The 24,504-nt window shown below is 37.4% G+C and overlaps 1 protein-coding gene across 1 annotated transcript in view; it reads left to right on the top strand.

The window, feature by feature from the left end:
• Positions 1–24,504, top strand: part of MDN1 (midasin AAA ATPase 1) — a 165,071-nt gene that overhangs the window by 34,605 nt on the left and 105,962 nt on the right. The window contains 9 exon segments of the mRNA XM_055329790.1: positions 2,762–2,857; positions 4,448–4,560; positions 5,797–5,945; positions 6,835–6,895; positions 13,666–13,877; positions 19,630–19,733; positions 21,431–21,575; positions 22,488–22,584; positions 23,751–23,864. Coding sequence (XP_055185765.1) covers positions 2,762–2,857; positions 4,448–4,560; positions 5,797–5,945; positions 6,835–6,895; positions 13,666–13,877; positions 19,630–19,733; positions 21,431–21,575; positions 22,488–22,584; positions 23,751–23,864 — 1,091 coding nt within the window.

Here is a 24,504-nt window from a genome sequence, read left to right as displayed (position 1 = left end):
ATTCTTGTTGTGTTGGCAAAGTTAGTATCAGTAGAAAGAAACCACATTTGGAATTCACACTTATGGTGAGCTGAACCCTGAAATGCTGTGTGCCAGTCCTTGAATCTTGTTCTTCTTTCCCGTGAACTCACTTTTTCATTTCCCTAAATTTATCATCTTTCTAGAGATGACCTTGTTTTGCACTTTTAAAATAAAACTGTGGCATATCTCTGTCTATAGATTTGCTGATTTGGGATATTTCATATAAGTGGAATCATAGAATATGTGACCTTTGTATCTAACTTCTTTGACTCTGCATATTCTCTCAGTTAATCCATGTTGTAGCCTGAATTATTTTTTATGGCTGAATAACATTTCATTGTATTCATAATAACAGATTTTGTTTGTATTTTGTTTATCCATTTATTCATTGGTGGATATTTGGGTTGTTTTCACCTTTTGGCTATGACAAATACTGTTCTGAACTTTTGTATACAGGTATTTTATTAATGTAGAAACAATATATATACATTGTTGAAAATTGGGAAATATAGGAAAGCAAAGTGGTAAAATAAAAATAGCCGTCAACCCAGGATCGGGTCCCGCGTCGGGCTCCTGGCATGGAGCCTGCTTCTCCCTCCTCCTGTGTCTTTGTCTCTCTCTGTGTCGATCATAAATAATAAATAAATCTTAAAAAAAAAATAGCTGTCATCCAGACATTCCCTAACACTTTTAATACCTTGGTGTATCTCCTTCTAGATCTCTCTCTACTCTTCCTTCCTTCCTTCCTTCCTTCCTTTTTCCCTCCCTTCCTTCCAAAGATTTTATTTTTAAGTAATCCCTACACCCAACCTGGGGCTTGAACTCAGGACCCCAAGATCAAGAATCAAATGCTCAAGGCCTCCATAAGATTACCCCCACTTTAGACTCCAGCTGCAAGTCTTGGGGGCCACCTGTATTTGTGACCTACCAACTACAAATTCAGAGGTTCCCATGATCATCTCAGGTTCAATAGTCAACCCACAGAACTCCGTGGAAAGCACTATACTTATAAAAAGTACGGGTAATGGTTTTATTATAAAAGATATAACTTAAAGACAGTCAAATGGAAGAGATAAAGGGCAAAGTCTCAAGGGTCCTGAGCATAGTTAGTTAGGGTGTACTAGCTTCCTGGCATATCCATATGTCCACCAACAGCTAGGCTCTCCAAGCTTTGGATGTCCAGTATTTTATTAGGTCTTAAGTCATTGGCCATATGATCGAGCATAATTTCTAGCCCCTCCTCCCTCCCTTAGTGGTGGAGCTGAAAATTTCAACCCTCCAAGTCAGTGCTTGGTCTTTCTGACCTGGCCAGTCCCTCCTTAAACTACCTAAAGGCCCATTAAGAGTCATCTTGCTTAGCTTTTAAAATTTTTTTTAAACTTTTTTTTTTTTTTAAGATTTTATTCATTTATTCATGAGAGAGACAGAGGCAGAGACAGGCAGAAGGAGAAGCAGGCTCCTCGCTGGGAGCTCAATCCCCAGACAGGGATCACATCCTGAGCCAAACGCATACGCTCAACCCCTGAGCCACCCAGGTGTCCCACACCTTGCTTAGCTTAATAAACTTAAGTATGGTATGGTCCAAAGGGGCCTTAGTGAATAACAAAAGACACTTCTTATTTTTGGTAATTCCAAGGGTTTTTAAAACTCTGTGCCAGGTATTAGGAACAAGGACTGTATAAATTCCCTCTCTTTTTATTTTTTTTATTTTTTATTTTTTTCCCTCTCTTTTTAAATGTTTATGAAGTTTATTGATGTTTTACACTTGGTGGTGACAGAACCAAATGTATTCTTTGTTTGCTATACTCATAGTATCCTTTCTGTTGTTATTTTCTCTCTTGTCTTTCCTGTAAGTAGAAGTTTATTAAAATGCTTAATGTATTCCAATTCAAACTTTTTGGGTAGAATTCATTTTTAGTGGTAATATATACAGAAGACCTACATCTGGAGCCACCCAAGTGGCTCAGTTGGTTAAACATCTGACTCTTGACCTTAGCTCAGTTCTTGATCTCAGGGTTGTGAGTTTAAGCCCCACATTTTTTTACTTACCAAAAAAAAAAAAAAAAAAAAAAGGCAGAAGACACATATCTGGTTGGCCTATCAGTAGTTGTCTGAGATAGAGTACTGCATTAGGGTGTGCATCAAGAATTTTCCTTTACAGCTAGCAAGTAATCTTTTGGTGTTACTTTCGTGGCTTAAGAGTCAGTTCCCTCATGAATCATATAATGATTAACTCTATTCTATTTTTGCCTGAATTTCAATTTGTAAAATGAAGCTTTTTTAAAAAATTAGAAGGCAGGAGGGGAGGTATGAGCAGGGGAAGGGGTAGAGGGAGAGGAAGAAAATCCTCAACAGATTACCTGCTGAGCACAGAGCACAACATGGGATCTGATCCCAGGACCCTGAGATCATGACCTGTGCCAAAACCAAGAATCAGATGCTTAACCAACTGAGCCAGCCAGGTACCCTGTAAAATGAAGCTTTTTCTGTGTCGGTTTTTTTTTTTTTCCCCTAATTCAACAGTATTTTGATAGTAAAGCCTTCACATTTGTTTATCCTGTCTGTATTATTGTAAGGCCCTCGAGTCTAGGGCTGGTACCTTATTTCTACTCTCAGTCTAGCAGATATGTTTCTCCTGGGTTTTATGTTCTTCCTTTTTGTGGCCAGGGTAGTGGTGCTCTGTGATTAATGTAGTATTTAAAAAAAAATCAATTTGCATTGACCTTCGTTATTTTAATAGGCTCTGGACTGTTTCACAGCAATGCTTTCTAAGCATACAAGCAAACTGAAAATGGCAGAAATAATTGGAAGCAAATTGAACATTTCCAAGAAAAAGGTATGCAGTGCTATTTTTACTTTTCTGTTGGAAGGAAACTGGGATATTTACTTGCTAGTGTCTGGTCCTTATCTAATAGTTCCTTTGTAATAACTACTTCCTCTGTCAAAGTTGATAGTTTCATTGTTGCCTTTCATGGATATAAAGCTCTCAGTGTCTCTTAGATAAGAAGTTCTCCATGTGCTCTACATTCTTAAAGTGACTACCTTGTACCTTATATCACCATGTATGCATTATTTTCTCCAGTGTTTTAATGGACGTGTTATTTCATAGATTGTGGACTCAGGACTGGAGCTGTTTTAGTAACACCTTTGTCTGTGATTTTAGGCACAATTAGATTTTTTCCAACTTTTCATTAATGTCAGACATCAGAAAAATTGAGAATAGTAGTACCAATGGATACCAAGAATAGTACAAAGACTAGTACTTAGGTTCATTGCTGACATTTTTAATATTTTGCCATTCTTGTTTTATTTCAAAATATGTATTTTTGGAGGAGAGAGCCCTTCAGAGTGGTAATGGTAGCTAGAGATATGTCTGAGGCCCATCTTGTGGCAGATATCTGCCATTTCCAAATAGATGACTCAAAAAAACCTTATGTTCAAGGGGCTCCTTACGATTCTGAAACTGTTGAGATGGTTTTAGCTGCAGGTGACAAAACACCTTGTAAATGGGCCTTAAATAATTAATAATTATAGTAGGCAAAAAAGAAATGAAACTACCACAATTGGCTTAGACTGATCAGTATTTATCCCTTTTGGTTGAAGAGAGATTCACTTTCCCTGAACACTTCACTGCTCCTTTCATTCCTGCCCCAAATCTAAACAAAATGGGTTCTTAGGATTAGTGACACTGACAAGAGAGGGATCGCTTATGGGTAGATACCCTGGAAGCATCTGTCACAGCTTCTCTTTGTGTTCTGGCTATAGTCAAATGTACCATGGTTCATTCAAATCATTGTTTCCTGCAATATTTTAGAATCTAATATTTTAGAATATTTAGTAATATTTTAGAAAAGCATAGGTGAAGAACAATCACTGTTTTTTTTCATAAACTTTAGTTAGGAGTAGAACTTTCTGTTCATTTGCTATTGGAATATGTATGTTCACTTTAGATATAGGCAGATATGGGCTTATTTGAATGAATAAAAAGTACCATTATAAGAAAGCATTTCATAATGTTTTAAAATACATGAACAGAAATTCAGTCAATTTTATTTTATTTATTTACTTATTTTTAAAAGATTTTATTTATTTATTCATGAGAGACAGAGACAGAGTCACAGGCAGAGGGAGAAGCAGGCTCCATGCAGGGAGCCTGACTTGGACTTGATCCTGGATCTCCAGTATCATGCCCTGTGCTGAAGGCGGCGCTAAACCGCTGAGCTACCCGGGCTCCCCAAATTCAGTCAGTTCTAGAAAAGACATAATTGAAGCTAACTCGCCTATCTTGGAAGTAGAAAATCCTTAGTAGTAAAGGGCTAATTAGATGGGCATAATAAGCCACATGGCCGAGGAAATGTTTGAAGAATATACAGAATTTCTTTTTTTTTAAAGACTATACAGAATTTTACTCTGTCCCCTTCCATAGGCCGAATTCTTCTGTCAGCTTTATAAACCCGAAATTGTGATCAATGAGCTAGATGTGCAAGTGGGTCGAGTACGGCTTCTACGGAAACAAAGTGAGGCTGTCCACATACAGAGGTAAATAGTCTCTCAACTAATCTGAGACTGTGGGGCGTTAGGAACATGATAGAAGGACTGACTAGTCCAGCCCCTTGTGTCTGAGCAAAATGTGTTGTGTGAGTGATGACTTCTCCACTGTGCTGGATGGTAAGAAGCAGTGCTTTCCTAAAGTATATTTTATAAAATTAGACATTAATAGGTAAAGGAGGTGATGAGGGTCATTAGGGACTTGGAACTAGAAAAAATGCATTTTTTGTTTTATTCACTATCATGTATTTACAAAGTAAGCCTCACTTGGAAGTTAGACGAGGTCCTAACGTTAGTCTGTTAATTCCTTGAAGGCTGGAATTGTATTAGATTCTGAGATCTGGTTACCATTTATTAAATACTTTGTATATGCCTAATATTGTGCTAAGTGCTTTGCATATGTTTTCTTATGTAGCAGTTATAATAACTTTATGAATTAACTTATTAATGTCTTACAGCTGCCATAACAAATTACTTGGTAGCCAAAACAACAGACATTTATTTTCTCACAGCTCTGGAGACTAGAAATCTGAAATCATAATAATGTTGGCAGGGCCACACTTCCACCGAAGGCTTTTGCCTCCTTCTGGCTTCTGATGGCTCCCAGCAATCTTTGGTGTTCCTTGTTTCTGTAGCTACACTCTTCCATCTCTCTCTCTCTCTCCATTGTCATATCATCTTTCTTGTGTTTTTGTTTTTGTGTGTGTTTTTGTTTCTAAGTCTCTCTCTGTCTTCCTAAGGATAACAGTCATTGGATTTTAAGGCTTACCCTTAAACCCAGTATGATAGGATTTTAACTTTGTTATATCTGCAAAGACCCCTTTTCCAAGTAAGGTCACATTTACAGGTTCTGGATGGACATGAATTTTGGGGAAAAACTATTCAACCCAACACAAATAGTAACTCTGATCCAGAGTTTACAGGTGAGGAAATGAAGGCTAAGAGAGCCTAAGTAATTGGCTTAGGATGACATAGCTAGGACAGATAACGTCCTACCTTATTGATGTTTTGAATCTTGGAAGTCTAGTAAAGTATTGGGTGTAATGTAGAATTGATGAATTCTGCAACTCATAGACTATAAGGATACCTGTTTTATAGTATGAAAACAGATGCTGTGGGTTGTTTTCTCATTTTTGCGGAGTCTGGAAAATCTGGTTCCTCAAAATAACACTTAAGAGAAACTTGTAGCCTGCTTCTCTGACTACTTATTTGTTTTCCCATTCCCAGGGAGAAGTTCACTTTTGCTCCTACAAGGCCGTCCTCTGTTCTTATTGAACAGCTTGCAGTGTGTGTTAGTAAAGGGGAGCCTGTGTTGCTGGTGGGAGAGACAGGGACTGGCAAGACCTCTACTGTCCAGTACTTGGCTCACATTACAGGTAACTTGAGGGGAAGCACTCTGCCCCCAGACAATAAACGTTTGACTTTGCCTTTTTTTGTTATCTACCCCCCCTTTTTAAAATACTTTATTTTTATTTATTTGTTCATGAGACACACACACATAGAGGCAGAGAGACACAGGCAGAGGGAGAAACAGGCTCCATGCAGGGAGCCCGACATGGGACTTGATCCTGGGTCTCCAGGATCATACCCTGGGCTGAAGGCGGCGCCAAACCGCTGAGCCACCTGGGCTGCCCTGTTATGTCCCCTTAAATAAAAAGTCCACAAAATATTGGGAGTTTAAAAAGTGCCACCACTCCACTTTGGAAATAACCACCGAAGATTTTTTCCTCGGAAATAATGTAATTTTTTCCTCCTGGAAATAACTGCTGTTAATGGCTTGGTATTAACTTTTTTTGGTTCTAATCTATGGCCTGCAAATATATAAACATTTAAGTCTGGTTTTATGTTGAAAAAAATGGGATCATGCTCTTTGTATTGCATTTAGTTCCTAAATAAATTGGGCATCTTTAAAAATAGAACTGCTTCATTTCTGTTCCAGTGGCTAATTAATAATATTCTATACTGGCTGTTTATTTAATTCTAACTTATAGATGACATGGACTTACTGAAGGATTTTTTTCGTTGTTTTCAGTTATCTGATGCCACAGCAATAATACACAATGAATCTTCTTACACATATCTTTCTGGGTTAGGTGAAAATTATTGAATGGTTGGGAAATTCCTGAAAGTAAAATAAGAGGATCAGAAGAAATACGCACTTAAAGATTTGCCTTATGCTCATGTCCACACATCCTTAAAGATCACACTGGATATAATTAGTCTTGACATTTTCAGAGTGACCCTTTCGCCCTTTCTTTTTAAAAGGCCACCGTTTGAGGGTTGTCAATATGAATCAACAAAGTGACACTGCAGACTTGCTTGGGGGGTGAGTATGATTTAAAATTCTTTTCTTGTTACTTTATGTTCTGCTTGAGGGAACAAATAATTTTTCCATTTAAAGTTCAAAAGTAGCCTTAGAAAAAGGTTCAAAGATGTGCACCCCTACCCCACCCAAGCAGGTTATTTATTGGATTGTATTGCAGAGCTCTTGGATTTGTAGATGTTTCTTTTTATTTTAAAGAACACTTGAGGTTCTTGCTTTCAAAGATCATGCTGGAATGGAGAGAGAGAAAAAAAAAAACACGTATATAACCAACTAATATTTGTGTGTCCAGTCATTTATCAGCCTACATTCTGGAGTCGCAATGCCTTGGAGCTAGACTCTCTCTTGCAGTTCAGCTATCTTTGAAACATTGAGTAACTCTATTTGGTTAAATGCTGCTCCTAGGACCCCACAAAGGTCATTAAAATGCCCTTCTTCCATGTTGGTATTTTTGAATATGTTACAGTTACAATTTTAGTTTGTGCTGAAAGCTGTAAAGCTGATGGATGCTATTGGCATTCTTTATGTTGAGCAATATTAGGGTGTCTTATTAACTCAGAACAGTTACTTAAAAAAATCGTTAAAGGCATGAAGTAGAATTTATTGTCCTTTTTGCTCTTTATGGTGTCTGCCAGAAAGCTTTTCATTTATCTCTTTTTTTTTTTTTTTTTTTTGAGGACCACATTACAGCACTTTTTGTTTATACTCTTTGTCTTATATCCTTCCTCGCTGTGAGTAGAGTGCCACTTTGGAATCCTGCTTCCTTTGGTACTTTTTCTTTTCTTACCTATTACTTATATTGTGTTCTACACATGTTAGTAATTTTGTACTTAATGCTTTAAATATTTATTTTAAGTATATATGTTATATATATGTTTTAAATATATATTATCTTAAGATCCATTAGCTGAGGCTTATCTTTCTTACTCTAATTCTACTTTTATTTCCCCGGTGATCTTTCTACCTTGTGTTTATTTTACTTCTATCAATTAATTGACACTTAATCTCCCCTTTCCCTCATTGAGGTACTTGGCCATGTGTTTTCACTAACATAGAATTTGTTACTTAACTAGATATGTCTATACTACCATGTATTTCTCTCTATTCTGTATCTATATATGTCTGCAGGAATATTCTCTTGTTATGTATTCCTAACATAAATGGCTAGGCTCGTACTAAATGAACATGGACTGGGTCTGTCTCTTGTAAGAATTTATAGTGTTATGTCAACCATTTTAAATCGTTTTAAACATAGTGAGTACAAAGATGTTTATTTGTGTCCTGATGCAATTGATAATATTAAAAGGTTAGAATCAGAATAAGGTAACTGGAATTTTGTTTTAGTGCCAACTTGCTAAAAAGAGTATATATTCATTTTTCCTTGTCAGTAGGTTAGCATCAGCTTTCAGAAAACTTACATATGCTTCAATTTTTATATGGTTGGAAATATGCATTGCTTCCTATTCTTTTGTATTACTGGAAAGTAGTATAAATCAGATCTTTTAGTATATAACATATTGTAGATGCATGGATGATTCCCTTGCTTATGAATTTTTGTATATAAGAGAGACAAAATTACTTTTAAAAGACAAGGGAGTGGAAAACAATATTCAAGAGTTGGCAGGGAGATGGGATCTAGAAAGGGTAATAACTTTATTTTGGGGATGTGTTGTTAACTTTCATCTGTTTTATTAGGTTTTATAACTTATGTTAAACATAGTTTGCATGTGTCAAATACTATTGTAAAAAAATAACGAAAGAGGGACGCGTGGGTGGCTTAGCGGTTGAGTGTCTACTTTCAGCTCAGGGCGTGATCCCAGAGTTCCGAGATCAAGTTCCACACCGGGCTCCCTGCGAGGAGCCTCGTTCTCCCTCTGCTATGTCTCTGCCTTCTCTCTGTGTATCATGAATAAATAAATAAGATCTTTTAAAAAAATGAAAGAAATTTATAAACCTAATTAGTTTGGTTTGTGAATCTGGATCCTTTAGATTGGTTTTAAGAAGATTATTATTGAGGATTAAAAACACTTGGTAAAAGTTAAGCTTCAGAGACCATCAGAGTTTTATGTTATGCAGATTGCCTACTGATCTTTGTTGGTATATGTACCTCCTTGTTTTTTTTATTAGTATTAGTTTGGTATACCTTTTTCCTTCATTTAATTTTAGGTTTGTGAGGTTTTTTTTTCCCCTTTAAGTAGACTCCACACCAAACGTGGGACCTGAGCTCATGACCATGAGATCAAGAGTTGCATGCTTTACTGATTGAGCCAGCCAGGATCCCCTGCATTTAATTTTAGCTCTTTTTTTTTTTTTAATTTTTAAGATTTTATTTTGAAGTAATCTCTGCACCCAACATGGGGGCTCGGACATATTACCCTGAGATTAGGAGTCACATGCTCCACTGACTGAGCCAGCCAGGTGCTCCTGTTATTCTGGTAGGCAGAACATACACCTTTAGATTACCTGTGAGTAGAGAACCCAAGTTCAAACAGAGTTGAGGGTGATGAGACTCCATAAAGAAGAGTAAAGGAGACAGAGGACTTATATGAACCAGATAAAATCATTCCAGAAGGAGGAAGTCTAGGACTAAATGGCAAAACCCAGAGCACAGGTTCACAGTACTGACTATTGAGAAGGAGATTATCTCGGGAAAGGCAACCTCTGAGGGAGAAACAGCTGTATAGAGAAGGAGAGGTCCCTTTGGAGAAGTTGTCAATGAAGGAAAGAAAAAATCGGAGGAAAAGTAAAGATCCCGTAGAAATGGAAGGGCGACCAACTTGCATCCTATCCTCTTTCTTGCCACTCATAGAAACATCTGCTCAGAAGAGAGCAGGGCAGAAGTGCATATGCTTATAAACTTGGAATCCTGACTCTAAAATGAAGAAAAGTGTTTCTTACTCCCACCGCCTTTAAAATTTTTTTTTATTTATTTGACAAAGAGAGAAAAAGTACAAGCAAGGGGAGTGGCAGGCAGAGGGAGAGGGAGAAGCAGGCTCTCTGCTGAGCAGCGAGCCCCACATGGGGCTTGATTCCAGGACCCAGGATCGTGACCCGAGCCAAAGCAGATGCTTAACCGACTGAGCACCCATGTGCCCCTTGAAGAAGAGTGTTTATCATTTCTCAGCATGTACTGTTTTGTGTTCTTTCACATATTACAGTTTTAGAAAGTCATTTTCTTTTAGCCATTTTCAAATGAATTCTTACATGCATTCTCAGCGTTATGTTCTCTCAAGTGTCAGGTTGGTTCTCACTGAATATTTGTGTTGCAATTCAGTTTTTTTTTCTTTTCTGAAGTGTATATTTTTAAGATTTTATTTATTCATGAGAGAGAGAGAGAGAGGCAGAGACATAGGCAGAGGGAGATGCAGGAGAGAGAGAGAGAGAGAGAGAGGCAGAGACATAGACAGAGGGAGATGCAGGCTCCCCACAAGGAGCCTGATGTAGGACTCGATCCCGGACCCCAGGATCATGCCCTGAGCTGAAGGCGGACACTCAACCACTGAGCCACCCAGGTATCCCTGAAGTGTATGTATGTATGTATGTATGTATGTATGTATCTATCTATCTATCTATCTATCTATCTATCTATCTATACACACACACACACACACACACACACACATTCAGTTTTTACATCACTTGTAAAATTGACTTATATTGACTTAACTCTTTCAGTCACTAGGCTCCACTTTATTTTTTTTTATTTTTTTTTTTTTTAGGCTCCACTTTAAATGAACAAATGTTTCTTTGAGTCTAATTTGTAGTTATTAAGCTACTATACTTTCATGAATTCAATAAACTTGGGCCAGTTAATAATGGTAATAATTATAATAGCTGATTCTTATATATATACTCATGTTCCAGGCACTATTTTTTTTTTAAAGATTTATTTATTTATTCAGAGAGAGAGAGAGAGAAGAGAGAGGCAGAGACACAGGCAGAGGGAGAAGCAGGCTCCATGCAGGAAGCCTGATGCGGGACTCGATCCTGGGTCCCCAGGATCACACCCCGGGCTGCAGGCGGCGCTAAACTGCTGCGCCACCGGGGCTGCCCAAGGCACTATTTTTTTTAATCTCATAGTTTATTTTATTTTATTCTTTAAGATTTTGTTTATTTATTCATAGACACACACACACACACACACACACACACACACACACACAGAGGCAGGGACACAGGCAGAGGGAGAAGCAGGCTCCATGCAGGAAGCCCGACGTGGGACTCGATCCTGGGTCTCCAGGATCACACCTCAGGCTGCAGGCGGCGCTAAACTGCTGCGCCACCGGGGCTGCCCCAGGCACTATTTAGAGTCCTTTATTTTTTATTTTTAAAAGATTTATTTATTTTAGAGAGAGAACAAGGTGGGGGAGAGGGGTTGGGAACAGAGGCAGAAAGCAAAACCTCAAGCTGACTCCCTGCCAAGCATGGAGCTTGATCTCGGGACCCTGAGATCATGACCTGAGCCAAAACCAAGAGTTGGACACCTAATTGTGCCACCCAGGCACCCTGGAGTCCTTTGTGCTAACGTTTTTAGCAACCATGAGGCACAGACTATTACCCCATTTTATACTCAAGAGACCTGAGGCACATGGGATTAAGTACCTTGTTCAAGGTAATGGCTGGTTCATGTTTGAACCTAGGCAGTCTGTACTGAGTGTATGTACTTTTAATCATTACTCTGCTACCTCAGTTTGCTTTGGGTTCCATGTGTACTATCATCCTAAAGACTAGCAATTTTATTTAAATAAAATGTGGTGTTTTTTTTTTTTAATTCCTTACTTCTTCTACTGTTCATCATCATTTGCTTGCTCCAGTGTGTAGCTCTCTCATCTTTCCTTGTACTCCTAATTTCCCTGTGGTCTCTCTTCCATTTAGTAGTTAATCGTCTTTCAAAGGTGTAATCAGAAGTTGGACAGCAAGCACATCATTCTCTGTCTCAAATCCTTGCATTGACTTCTCAGGCAATTTAGAGTATATTCCAAAGGCTTTTTTCTTTTTTTTCTTTTTTTTTTTTTATCTCTAAGGCCCTGTATAATCCGGCATTGGCACTTCTCTGACATAATTTCCTTTGTCTGGCTCTGCCACTGAGCTCCAGCCACACACTTTTCCGTGTTGCACCTAGGTGCTGTTGTCTCTGTGGCATCCCTTGCCGCCCTCCCCCCCCCCCCCGCCCCCATGCTTGATTTGAATCCCCTTCAAATTCCAATCTTTAAGAAAGCCTTTCTGACTATCATAACTGAATTATCAGTGCCTTCTTCTCCCACTCTCCTTTATTTATATTCACAGCACTACTTGTATTTTATGGTAGGTATATTTTTTATTTTCTCTTTTGTTAGATTGTAAGCTATAGTGGGGCAGGACCTTGTGAGTCTTGTTTACTCAGTGCCTAACACCTAGCAGGTACTCAGTAAATTTTTGTTGAGTAAATAGAGTAAATGTCTTTATCAATGTGTTCGTGCTTGCTGTTAAATATAAATGAGTTTGAAGTTCTCGTACTTTTTCTCTGGAATCAGACTCTTTGATAGATACTCAGTGTCAGGGTCTTGGTTTTACTTATCTCATGGTTCCTCCCTCACAGTCCAATGAGTAAATAGGGTCTATGTGTTCTCTAATTGTGCTTGACTCTTCTGAAGCATACTTGGTATTTCAGTTCTCAAGTTATTTTTCTTGGAAATAAACTTTATGTCATGGTCCTTGAATTATAGTATTAGTATCTTAGGATACAGAAAATTGTATATTTATATTTTTCAGGAACAATTAGTGGTGCTTGAGCAACTTTTAGCTACAGAAGTGTTTCTGAACTCTTCATTATCATCCTTAACCCTGAATATTAAATTAAAATTTACAGAGGGGCACCTGAGTGGCTCAGTTAAGTGTCCAACTCTTGATCTCAACTCATGTCATGATCTCTGGGTTGTGAGTTCAAGCTCTGCAATTAGGCTCCATGCTGGGTCTGGAGCCTAATGCTTAAAATAAATAAATAAAATTTATATGAATTAATTTTCTAGCTCCTCAACCAGAGAATTGCTAAAGAATAAGAGAGAATCTAAATACTAAGTAATAAAATGTTGAGCTTTGGAGGGCAACAAACCATTGCAATGTCTAAGGTTTTGTTGCTGCCCCCTCTCTCCCATCTTATGTCTCTTTAAGAGCAGTATATTCCCCCATCAATTGAGATGCTATGAGCTGTGTTCACTTCGCTTAAGTTAATTTCAGAGTTGTATTTTCTTCTAAAAATATCCTGAAAACTTTTTGGTTAACTTTAATAAAATACATCATTAATGATGTTTATTTAAACATGTTAGTAAAATAAGTGACATGCCTCTTACTGCCCAACTAGGAATTTCCAATTTTTTTCATAATACTGTTTATCAAATACTAGTTTTTACCTTCAGTATAGACCCTTCAAACACTTAGTGTGGAGAAAATAGATTATAATTTAATTAAACCTTTAACCTGGGGCACCTGGCTGGCTCAATTGGTTAAACAGCTAACTCTTGGTTTTTGGCTCAGGTCATGAATTCAGGGTCCTGGAATCGAGCCCCATGTTGGCCTTGATCAGCTGAGGATTCCTTCTCCACACCCCCACCTTGGTCTCTCTCTCAAATAAATAAATCTTTATAAAAAAATAAAACTTTAACATAGATTTTAAAAGTATTTGGTATTATTTCCGATTTTGATTAAATTTGATTAAAATTCCTATATTCTAAGACATGATTTCTAAATTCTCTTAGCCTCAGAAGTTTTGGAATTACATTTATCTTTTGTTTCAGTTACAAACCAGTGGACCATAAGCTTATTTGGCTGCCCTTACGGGAGGCATTTGAAGAACTCTTTGCCCAGACATTTTCTAAGAAGCAAAACTTTACGTTCTTGGGACATATTCAGACCTGTTACAGGCAGAAACGGTGGCAGGATCTCCTCAGACTAATGCAGCATGTGCACAAGTCGGCTGTCAACAAGGATGAAAAAGAGAGTGAAACTGGTAAGAATAGGACCCATACTACTAGTGGGAGGTCATCAGGCTGGGGTGTAATTAGCAGAATTGAAACCAGTGACCACAAGGCTAATGGGACTAATAAATGAGGCTGCAGTGTTTAAACATCCCTGACTCTTCTCCTCTGCAAGATTTGAGGCTTATTGTTACATCTTATTTGACTGCCCTTTTTTTTTTTTTTAAGATTTAATTTTTAAGGAATCTATACGCAGTGTTTTCCATTAAACATCCCTGACTCCTCTCCCCTGCAAGGCAGATTTGAGGCTTATTGTTCCATCTCCTTATTTTGGCTGCCTTTTTTTTTTTTTTTTTTTTTTAAGATTTTATTTTTCAAGGAATCTATACCCAAAGTGGGGCTCAGACCTACAACCCTGAGATAAGCTGCTTCTTGGCTGCCTCCTTAATTAAATCTCTTTCCTTGCTGCTTACTCAATTGGCTTTTCTGTGTGTCAGACATGAACTTTGGTTTAGTTATGAATTTGGTGAGCCATCCATCCAGTAGCTTTTTGCCAGTGGTTCGTGGGCTGCCAAATGATAACAAAAATCTGGTTACAAGTTCAAGCAGCTGCCTAGGCTCTTTGTCTTAGGGATTGTACCTGAAGCCCTACCCTGACTGGGTGCTGCCAGCCCTCAGTGCTTAATTTAGCTGGTGTGGCAAGGAAATGGTTTTTGCTTTGGACAGATGTGTCTTAGTGAGCTTATTTCTTTCTCCCATTTGTCTTCACTTTCTTAGCCTCCTTTTCTTGCTGGATTAGGAAAAGGTTAACTAGGAAGCCATTTGGTTTGGTTGGTGAAGCCCTGATATTAGGGAGTAACCAGTGCTTATAGAGGTATTCTGGGCTTAATTTGGTTTGTTGCTGCAGCTTTTGTTGTCATCTTTGGATAAAATCAGCCGCATTTTAATTGGAAAATGGGAAATGACAACTTGACTCCTGAATGTAGCCCTTTGGGCTATATTCTCCAAAATTGGGCAATGTGTAGTTAGGAACTTATGAAACAAGAAAGATTTTTTTTGCAACATTGCTTAGCCGTAATATTCATTAGACCTTGGATAAGAATGACCACTTAATGAATCCGTAAATTATAATACCATCTCGCAGTTGGATTTGTTCTGTAAGATTTTGTTTGCACCTTGTTTGTGTATTTGGATATGTGTTCATGTATGCTGTAAATATGAGATATTTTCTCCACCTCTAGATAGTGCTAAAATTAGTTTGTAAAGGAGCACTATTTCAGTTAAAGGCGAGTGTGTATAAGAATTGGGCATTCTAAAACTCAGAAACTAATCCAAGGTTTTCAAGTTCATATGATCTGAAAAAATATTGGGTATTAAAGGTAATTTAAGTTTGTTGGTTTAATTAAAATAGACATATCTTTAGAATTTTCAGCATTTATTTAAGTCAAATTTATTTAAGTCAAATAAATTGATATAATTTTTAAAATACATATAGCTTGGATGAATGACTTTGTCTTTTATAGTTTTCGTGGGTAATCTAAACATAACTGTTAAGAACAAACTTGTAAATGAGATTAAAAGGTTTATAGATAAACTTTAAAGTCATTTTCAAAGTCCTTGGTAACCTAAAACTAAAGTTTTACTAAGTTAAATGATGAGTTAAGTAAAAACACTAAATCTCTAGATCATTTCTAAATAAGATAAAACCTTAATTACTAAACATAGGTTTATATGCTTTTGGCCTCCTTTTACAGAGAAACTAAAGATATTTGAGTTTGTTAGTAAACATGTTTTGTGCCATTGCTGAGATAAGGCGTATATTTCTAAAAATTCTTAAATGTCATAAATTCACCAGTCTAAGGAATGCTGCTGGTACAACAGACAGTTCACAATTAGTTACTACTTAGTTTTCACCAGAAACTTAAGGTTTCTAAGAGTTAAGAATTCTAATATATAGAATTAATGGAAATGATCAGAGAAAAAACTATGCAAGGAAAGTGAGACTGGTTATTGAGAGGGAGAATTGAGGACAAAAAGTGAATGTAAAGAGGAAAGTTGTAGGTTTGTGAGAAAGGAATCTTTGGAAAGGAATTTTGTGCTTGGTAGGCACTAAGATTAAGTTATTAGGGAGTGATCAACACCTGGGGAAGAGAAGGGAGTAAGAAAGCAAGATTAGACAGAAGTTGAGCAGTGATACAATATCAACAGAAGCTTAGCTGATTCTCTGAGGAGTTTCAAATTTGGATTATCCTTCAGAACCATCCTTTTTTTTTTTTTTAAAAAAAGATTTATTCATTCAGAGAGAGCTAAGAGAGAGGCAGAGACACAGGAGGAGGGAGAAGCAGGCTCCATGCAGGAAGCCCGATGTGGGACTCGATCCTGGATCTCCAGGATCACACCCCAGGCTGCAGGCGGTGCTAAACCGCTGCGCCACCGGGGCTGCCCCTTCAGAACCATCCTAAATTGGGGCAAAATTGGGACTGGACTTTTATAATAGTTACTGGATGTGACCACCTGGGAAGAGGGCATGCCCTTGGTAAGGCAGCTGTCTTTAGTCAAGGCCATCCCCAGTGGCATTTCAGAGTTGAAGACTGTTGGCAGCACCCCTGCAGCTGAGAGTCCTTCATTTCTGATGGAGATTCTGGTCAGTACATCACTACACCCACCACAAGAACTCAGATCCATCCTGTGCCCTGGGTATCCTTACCCTAATAAGTGTATGTCAGCATGGGAGATGACAGGAAAAAGGAAGGGACTCTATAAATTTTTAAAGAATTCATTTGTTGGAACGAGTAATCTTTAATATCAGAAGTATACCAGAAGTATACCAGCATCAAATTGGAATTAGGTTTTCATGTTAAAATGACAGTTTCCTTAGGTTATTGTTCTAATAAATTATAAACAGGTTTTTATCTTTAATCTACTTAGAAAAACAAATTTCTGTGTTTTGTGTTTATTAGATCCTTGATTATTTAAGAAAGTTGCATCTTCTCAGTATTAAAAGAAAAACAGTGTTGCTAACGATTCTGTAACCTTCTGTATTTGTATTCTGTAACCTTTAGAATCTCTTATTGCTGCCTTGGCTAAATAGGTTACTAAGTTTCGTAATGATCTATAATCCTATTTTTGGCATATGCTTCAAAATTTTGTGATACTTCTGACAAATTTCCCAAAATTCAACTTCTAAATGAAGTCTTTTTTACTAATTAGGCTTGTTTGTTATGTCAGATTACATGGAAGCATTGTCAAAGAAAGGATGGTAAACCTTCTTAAGTTATAAATTTAAAAAAATATATTTTATTTATTCGTGAGAGAGACTGAGAGTGAGAGAAAGAGAGAGGCAGAGACATAGGCAGAGGGAGAAGCAGGCTCCACACAGGAAACCCGATGTGGGACTCGATCCCGGGACTCAAGGATCACACCCTGGGCCGAAGGCAGGAGCTACACCACTGAGCCACCCAGGCGTCCCAGGTTATAAGATTTTAATATAACTTGGTACAGCGTCATTACTTGTAATTCTAATTATTAAAATGTTGTGTGCCCAGTAATAATTATATTTCCCTGTCAACTGTATTATAATGAACTCTGATCAGATCTTTAACCATGGCCATTTTTGAGCCTTTTGCCATTTATAGTTATTGTTGATGATCTTGCAAGTATGTTTCAGCTTAAAGGCAATTCGTAGAAACATAAGAGCCAGGATCACCCAAACCTTGGATGGTGGCACACCTTGAGTATCGATTTCACCCACTATTTTTGGAACGAAAATTTTGCTAACTATTCTTGTGAGCGCTGACAGATTTTTTAAAATAAGATTTATGTATTTTTAGAAAGCAAGCAAGTGAGCATGGGGGGAGGGGCAGAGGAGAAGAGAGTCTTAAGCAGACACCCTGCTGAGTGCAGATCCTGACTTGTGGCTTGATCTCAACCCTGAGATCATGACCTGAGCTAAAACCAAGAGTAGGCCATATAACTGACTGAGCCACCCGCGTGCCCACCCCAATATATCTTAAGATGTTTTTTTTAAGAGACAGACTAACAGAGGAGTGTTATTACTTGGGGTTACTGATTTGCTATATACTTTACAGCAGGTTGAATCCACAAGCAATAAAGGCTGGACAACAGGTGATGGTGTTTGTACATCCTTAAAGTGCCACTGTAAGAAGAGCTGTGTCTCTAATAGAAAAACAGTGGCCAGATTTCCTGCTTTTACCTACACAAGGGTCTGAATATGGACATGCAGAAAAATGACCAGGGGGTATACACAGATGGTGGCCACTGATGCTGATAGAACCCATCTGGTCAGAGTAGGAGGTGCTATGACAGCACTCTATGACCCACCTGTTGTACAGTATAAGAATGTTTTTCTCCACAGTTAAATATTTCTTGCATTCACCTTTTTACTAGTGTCATTGGTGTCACAAGCCAACCCCTACTGTGAACTAATGCTATTTGCCTTTGAGGAAAAACCAATTTATATCCAAGACTTAGATCAGGTGGCTGGGTTTTAAAGGAATGAGGAGATTCAGTAGAATTCAGTGAATTGTGTTTAACACTACTTCCAACACCAGCAACAAATTCAGCAAACTTCTAGAGCTTCTGGGCATCGCTGTGAAAGAATTGACTGGTGATAATGCAGTTGTCAGCCACACCAGAAAAATGAGATTTAGTGACAAGAAAGAGTGTTGGGGATACAGCTCTTTCCCAAGTTGTAAAGCTCCTTATTCTTGATGAAGGTTAGTTGCTGCATGGAGGTAAAGGACTTGAGCTGCTTCTGGTAGCTTGTATGGTTGCTGAATATGTCAGCTTTGATGTTGCTTGAAAGCAACCAAAGAAGAAACTACTGTTTAGTCAAGCAGAATGTACATGTTAAGCCAAGTGCTAGGGAATATTTCCAAGAAAGCACAAAGTTGTTTGATTCCTCAAACCCCGAAACTGCACCCTGTTTCAGTAGGAAGTAGTTAGAACTGTTATCCCAATTTACTCAAGAGTGAATCATGTTCAAAAGACAGTGGGGATTGAAACTGGTAACAGAGGGTTAGTGGGACCAATAATAAGTGCAGATGCAGACTAAAACCACAGATGCAACTTTTTACCCAGACCTGTTTTCACTTGCCTTTAAATTTTCCTATCTTTCTTGGGGAAGGGTGGATTGAGGTTTCTATTCAGAGTCTCCTCATTGGGCTGACTCTTAAATAAATTCCTGCTGCATAGTTGGTGTCTTTGTGATTGGCACATCAGGCAGACAAACTTGGGTTCCCTTACAGAATTAGGAGGAGTTTGGGGAAGAATGAAGCAGTAGAAATTGGAGCTTTGTAGGACTTAAGGGAGAGATGACTAATTCTGAAGTATTGCTGCTCTTGTGATTCTAGGCATGATTTCCATAAAAACATGGTTGTTAATGTTGATGTACAAGTACCACTTATTGGTCAATAAGTCATCTTTCCTTAGAAAATAAATTATATCCAAAAAGCTGAATTCTACAGCCAAAGGGAGTTTGGTAGTTTAGTTATCTTCTCTGTGTTTCCTCGTTCATAAAATGGGAATAAGGGTATCTACTTCGGAGCTGTTATGAGCGGTGAAAGAATTAACTAACGTACATATGCATATAAGTGAACTAGTTACTATTGTGGCTGAAACATAACATTATATAAGTATTTGAACTTATTTTTTTATACTTCTAAGATGTTTGATTTTTATGTGTTTTGTTTTTTTGTGTGTGTTTAAGTTCTGTGTTTTACAACCTAAAGTGTATGTTAAATTCTTGTCCTTATTCTTTTCTAGGGTTACTCCTAAAAGAGAAATGGGAAGCATTTGGTCTTAGACTCAACCATGCTCAACAACAGATGAAAATGACTGAAAATGCCCTATTGTTTGCATTTGTAGAGGTATTTTGGTTCAGTTATTTAGGTTAAAGGAATGTTGATTTGATACAAAATTCAGGTTTAGGCAGGCTACTATTTTGTATTATCTTTATGTTGATATTTTTAGTGCTTGGTGTTTAAGACTTAATAAACACTAATGAAATAATAATTCAGGGGGAGATTTCTGAAAAATATCCTTTATGGAAATTATAAGGTCTTGATGAGCACCATTATTCGTAAAGTTGCAGTTGAGGACAACTAGTGGACTCTGTTTCATGGTGAGGGGGAAGGGGGAGTAGATTTGGATCTATTCACTTTAGGCCTCACTCTCTATTTCAGTGAATGGGTAGTTCTGTTTTCTGCCTATCACCCTGTGGGAAGGACCACCCTAAAAAATTTTCATAGCTTAAGATTTTTATTTATTTTTAGTTTTTTAAAGATTTTATTTATTTATTCATGAGAGACACACAGAGAGAGGCAGAGACACAGGCAGAGGGAGAAGCAGGGAGCCCGATGTGGGACTTGATCCCGGGACCACAGGATCATGCCCTGGGCCAGAGGCAGGTGCTAAACCGCTGAGCCATGCAGGGATCCCCAGCTTAAGATTTTTAAATTCTTATTTTAAAAAATTGTTTCTGCCTTCTAAGCTTTGAACTTGCCCTTTCCCCATTTCCATCTCCCCCATGTGTCTGACCCTCTTACCCATTTCGAGTTCAAGTGGTGCAGCACCTCCGAAGCGTCAATGCACACACCTGCTGTTGCTTTTGATTCTGGAAGGCATGTAGTTTCAACTTGTAACAAAATATTTGTAGTCTTCAATAAACTGTGGCATTTCTTTAAAAATAATAATAATAATAAATTGTTTCTGTGACATATTTTAGACCACACCTTAAAAGGAGGTGGGACTCATGTTTGAGATAGTGTTTTGGTGAGAGAGATTACTCAGTCATGTCCATCAATATGGGAAATTTGGTCATCAGAGAATGTCATCTTAATAGGAATATTTTTTTAAATAACCAATTAGGATGTCAAATACTCTCAAAATAAGGTTTATATCTATTTCATGACTTGGCATTACACTGGAGTTCAATACCCTTGTCCTGTTTTAATGTTTTCAATTTATAGATGATTCTATTAGGATCATTGTGAAAACAAAAGTATAAAGCCATTTAATAATAAAACAGTTTCTGGTGTTGTATCAACAGTGGATTTTAAGATTTATATTTCAGTTCTCTTGGAAACAGAACTTGAAGAGATAAATCAATGAAGAAGAGGAAAGATTTCTTTTTATATTCTTTAGCAAATGTATAAGGCTATGTATTACAACCACTGCACTCTTTCGACTTAGTCATTTGTCTCATCTTTGCATACTCATCAGCTGACCCTACATTTATTTTCAGTGGTTTTAATAACAATTTGGATACTTCTAAACATCTAAACACATTATAGATTATTAGTTACCTGACTATCCATCTACTGAGATGATTTAGTTTGTTGCGTGTCTCTGTTAGGTTCAAACATACTCCCTTGACCCTTCTGGACATTTAAAAATGGTAACTTGACCTTAGCTCTTGAAATCACCTGGCAGCCATTCAGCATTTAGGGTGAAAGTTCATTAAGTACAAGAGGTTTGCCCTTGTTTCTAACCCTGCTTATACATAACTGCTCTTGGTGAGAGTATCTTTTTTGCAGTGGATTTTTAACACTTTATCTTCTTTTAGGGTACACTAGCTCAAGCCGTAAAGAAAGGAGAGTGGATCTTGTTGGATGAGATTAATCTGGCTGCTCCAGAAACATTAGAATGTCTCAGTGGTTTACTTGAAGGTTCCTCTGGCTCCCTAGTGTTGCTGGATCGAGGAGACACAGGTACTTGATCTCATTGAGGTTTGACTTGATGCCAGGTCTTTGACCTCTTTAGAGTAAGATTCTTTTGGTTAGGTGGATTACATAGGTCTCCCAGTGTTCATTCCACAGGACTAATTTTCTGCCAAGTTAGGAGGCATGGGGAATGCAAAGAATAAGAATTAAAAAAAATTTTTTTAAATTATTTATTCATGGGGATCCCTGGGTGGCTCAGCGGTTTGGTGCCTGCCTTTGGCCCAGGATGCGATTCTGGAGTCGGGGGATCGAGTCCCACGTCGGGCTCCTGGCATGGAGCCTGTTTCTCCCTCCTCCTGTGTCTCTGCCTCTCTCTCTCTCTCTCTCTCTCTCTCTCTCTCTCTCTCTCTCTCTCTCTCTATCATGAATAAATAAATAAATAAATCTTTTAAAAAATTATTTATTCATGAGAGAAAAAGAGAGGTAGAGGCATAGGGAAAGGCAGAGGCAGGCTACCCACAGAACAGGGAGCCCAATGTGGGACTTGATTCCAGGACCCTGAGATTATGACCCAAGCCAAAAGGAGACACTTAACCAACTGAGCCACCCAGGCGCCCAAGAATAAGAATTTGTTACTTGGTAGTATATACTGAATTGTATATATTTGAATAGGTGATATACATATAGGTGAATAGGTGATAAAAGATAAATGATAATGAACAACCATACCTTAAAAGATGGTGGAAGGGGAGCATAAGATTAAGTTGTTACATATGTCTGGAAATTGGTTTCAGTGGGATTTCAGAAAAACCAAGGATGGTTTGAACAGCCAGCACCATTCTTGCTAAGTCTGAGGCAGGGCTTCCTGGCCTGAGGTTCTGTGAACTTAGTCTTCCCCGGGGCACTTGTGGCTGATCACTTGATGTTACCAGTTGATAACTTATGGTTTTCTCTTACCAGAACCCCTGGTTCGTCATCCTGACTTCCGTTTATTTGCTTGTATGAACCCAGCAACAGACGTGGGCAAAAGAAATCTCCCACCAGGAATAAGAAACAGGTGAGGGGACATGGCTTGGTTCCTGGGGATTTTTTAAAAAATTCTCTTTATTGGTTGATAATAATAACATAACCAGTCCTCATAATAGTGCTTGAAATTTCTTGATCTCTGCTAAGAGGAATTCTACTTTGTCATATTCTTCTACTTTCTTTAGGTGATAGGAATATGGAGGACCCCAGAACACTGGAGAATTTTTTCAGTTGTTTGTATGACACGTAATGGCTCATGGATATTGTTGAAAATAAAATTTTTTCTTACTTCAAATAACCTTATAGCTATTAGGAAAACCTTTACATACTAATAAAACAGTATAATATATAACAGTATAAGTACATTTTAGGAACTGAATGAATCCTCTTGGATGAGGCCAGTGATTTGTAAAAGACCTTTTAAGTTTCACTGTTCAGTAAACACTGACACTAACATGGAACTTAGTTGTTTGGTATTTTATGTATATAGCATTTGGAAAAAGATAAATGATCTTATTTTTGTTGGTGACCTTTTGTTGAATTTTGAGTATTAAAATAGTGTTAAAATTTTATTAGATTCCTCTCATTATAAGAGTAATAAAACCTTCTTAGGAAAATTTTATAAACTATAAACATATTTACCTTTGCTCCAGTGACTTTATTTTTGAATGTGTGGGTGCTTTTTGTTGTTGCTGCTGGATGTTTTTTTTATTACATGTAGCTATAACACCTCTGAAAATAAGGGATAAATGTCTTATTTTTTATAATTATTTCTTACAAAGAGTATTGCGTAGAAATAATAAATTTTTGGTAACAATTACGTTATCTTATTTCACTATGGTCAGTTTATAGCTAGATGAAAGACTTTCATATTTTATACTATAAGCAATTAAAATGAGTTTACATAGCTTTTTGTTTTTTGTATTTTTTTTTTAAGATTTTATTTATTTATTTGAGAGAGAACAAACTGTGAGAAGGAGTAGCAGAGGGAGAGGGAAAAACAAAAAAACAGGCTTCCCACTGAGCAAGGAACCCCCCAAGGGGCTTGACCTGGGATTATGACCAGAGCCAAAGGCAGATGCTGGCTCACTGACTGAGCCACCCAGCCATCCTTTGTGTTTTGTATTTTTTAATTGTCAGAATAGTTGTATTAACTTCCTAAAAAGTGGCTATTATGTAATAATCATTGTCTTATAGGTTCACAGAACTTTATGTAGAAGAATTGGAAAGTAAAGAAGATTTACAAATTCTTATTGTGGATTATCTGAAAGGACTGAGTGTAAATAAGACCACAGTGCAAGGAATCATCAGGTAGGTCCCCTTGTGCCTCATCCGCAAATACTAATTTTATGTTTGTTTGTTTATTTATTTATTTAATGCTTCTTATTAGAGAAGGATTATCATTAAGGTTTCTATTTTAAAGTTGGAACTTTAAGAATTCCCATGGATCTTCCTAATGAAGCCACATCGAAAGCTTAGAAATTACCACTTAAGGAGAATATGTAAACAATGAGACAATGTTCTCCTAATTAGTTTTGTATTCATAGCTAGGAGTTTGCATCTCTGGAAGGTGTAAAAGGCTTGCTTGTATTTTGATCTGTCTTGATGAAATCTTATTTTTGCAGTTTGCATGCTAGTGCAAACTGTTTCTGTTTTGTTTTTATGCCATGTGAAAAGGGTACAGTCTCTTATATTAGACAGCCTGAATCCTAGTACAAGCTCTGTCAAAAACAAATTCTATCATTCTGGGCACATTACTTAGTAATTTTAATTTTGTCTGTGTCATCTAGAAAGAACATTACATTATGTAAAGTTTTTGAAATAGGATCATATTAATGTTTTACTTTGCTTTTTGTGGTTTGTTCCCCTTTTTTTTGTACAAATAATTATTGAGTTCCCCAGGTGCTAGAGATATAGCTATAAATATCTGAATATTTAATATTAATAATAG

This window comes from Nyctereutes procyonoides, unplaced genomic scaffold (genome assembly GCF_905146905.1).
Source record: "Nyctereutes procyonoides isolate TBG_1078 unplaced genomic scaffold, NYPRO_anot_genome, whole genome shotgun sequence".
Taxonomy (NCBI): domain Eukaryota; kingdom Metazoa; phylum Chordata; class Mammalia; order Carnivora; family Canidae; genus Nyctereutes; species Nyctereutes procyonoides.
This window is presented reverse-complemented; position numbering and strand designations above follow the sequence as displayed.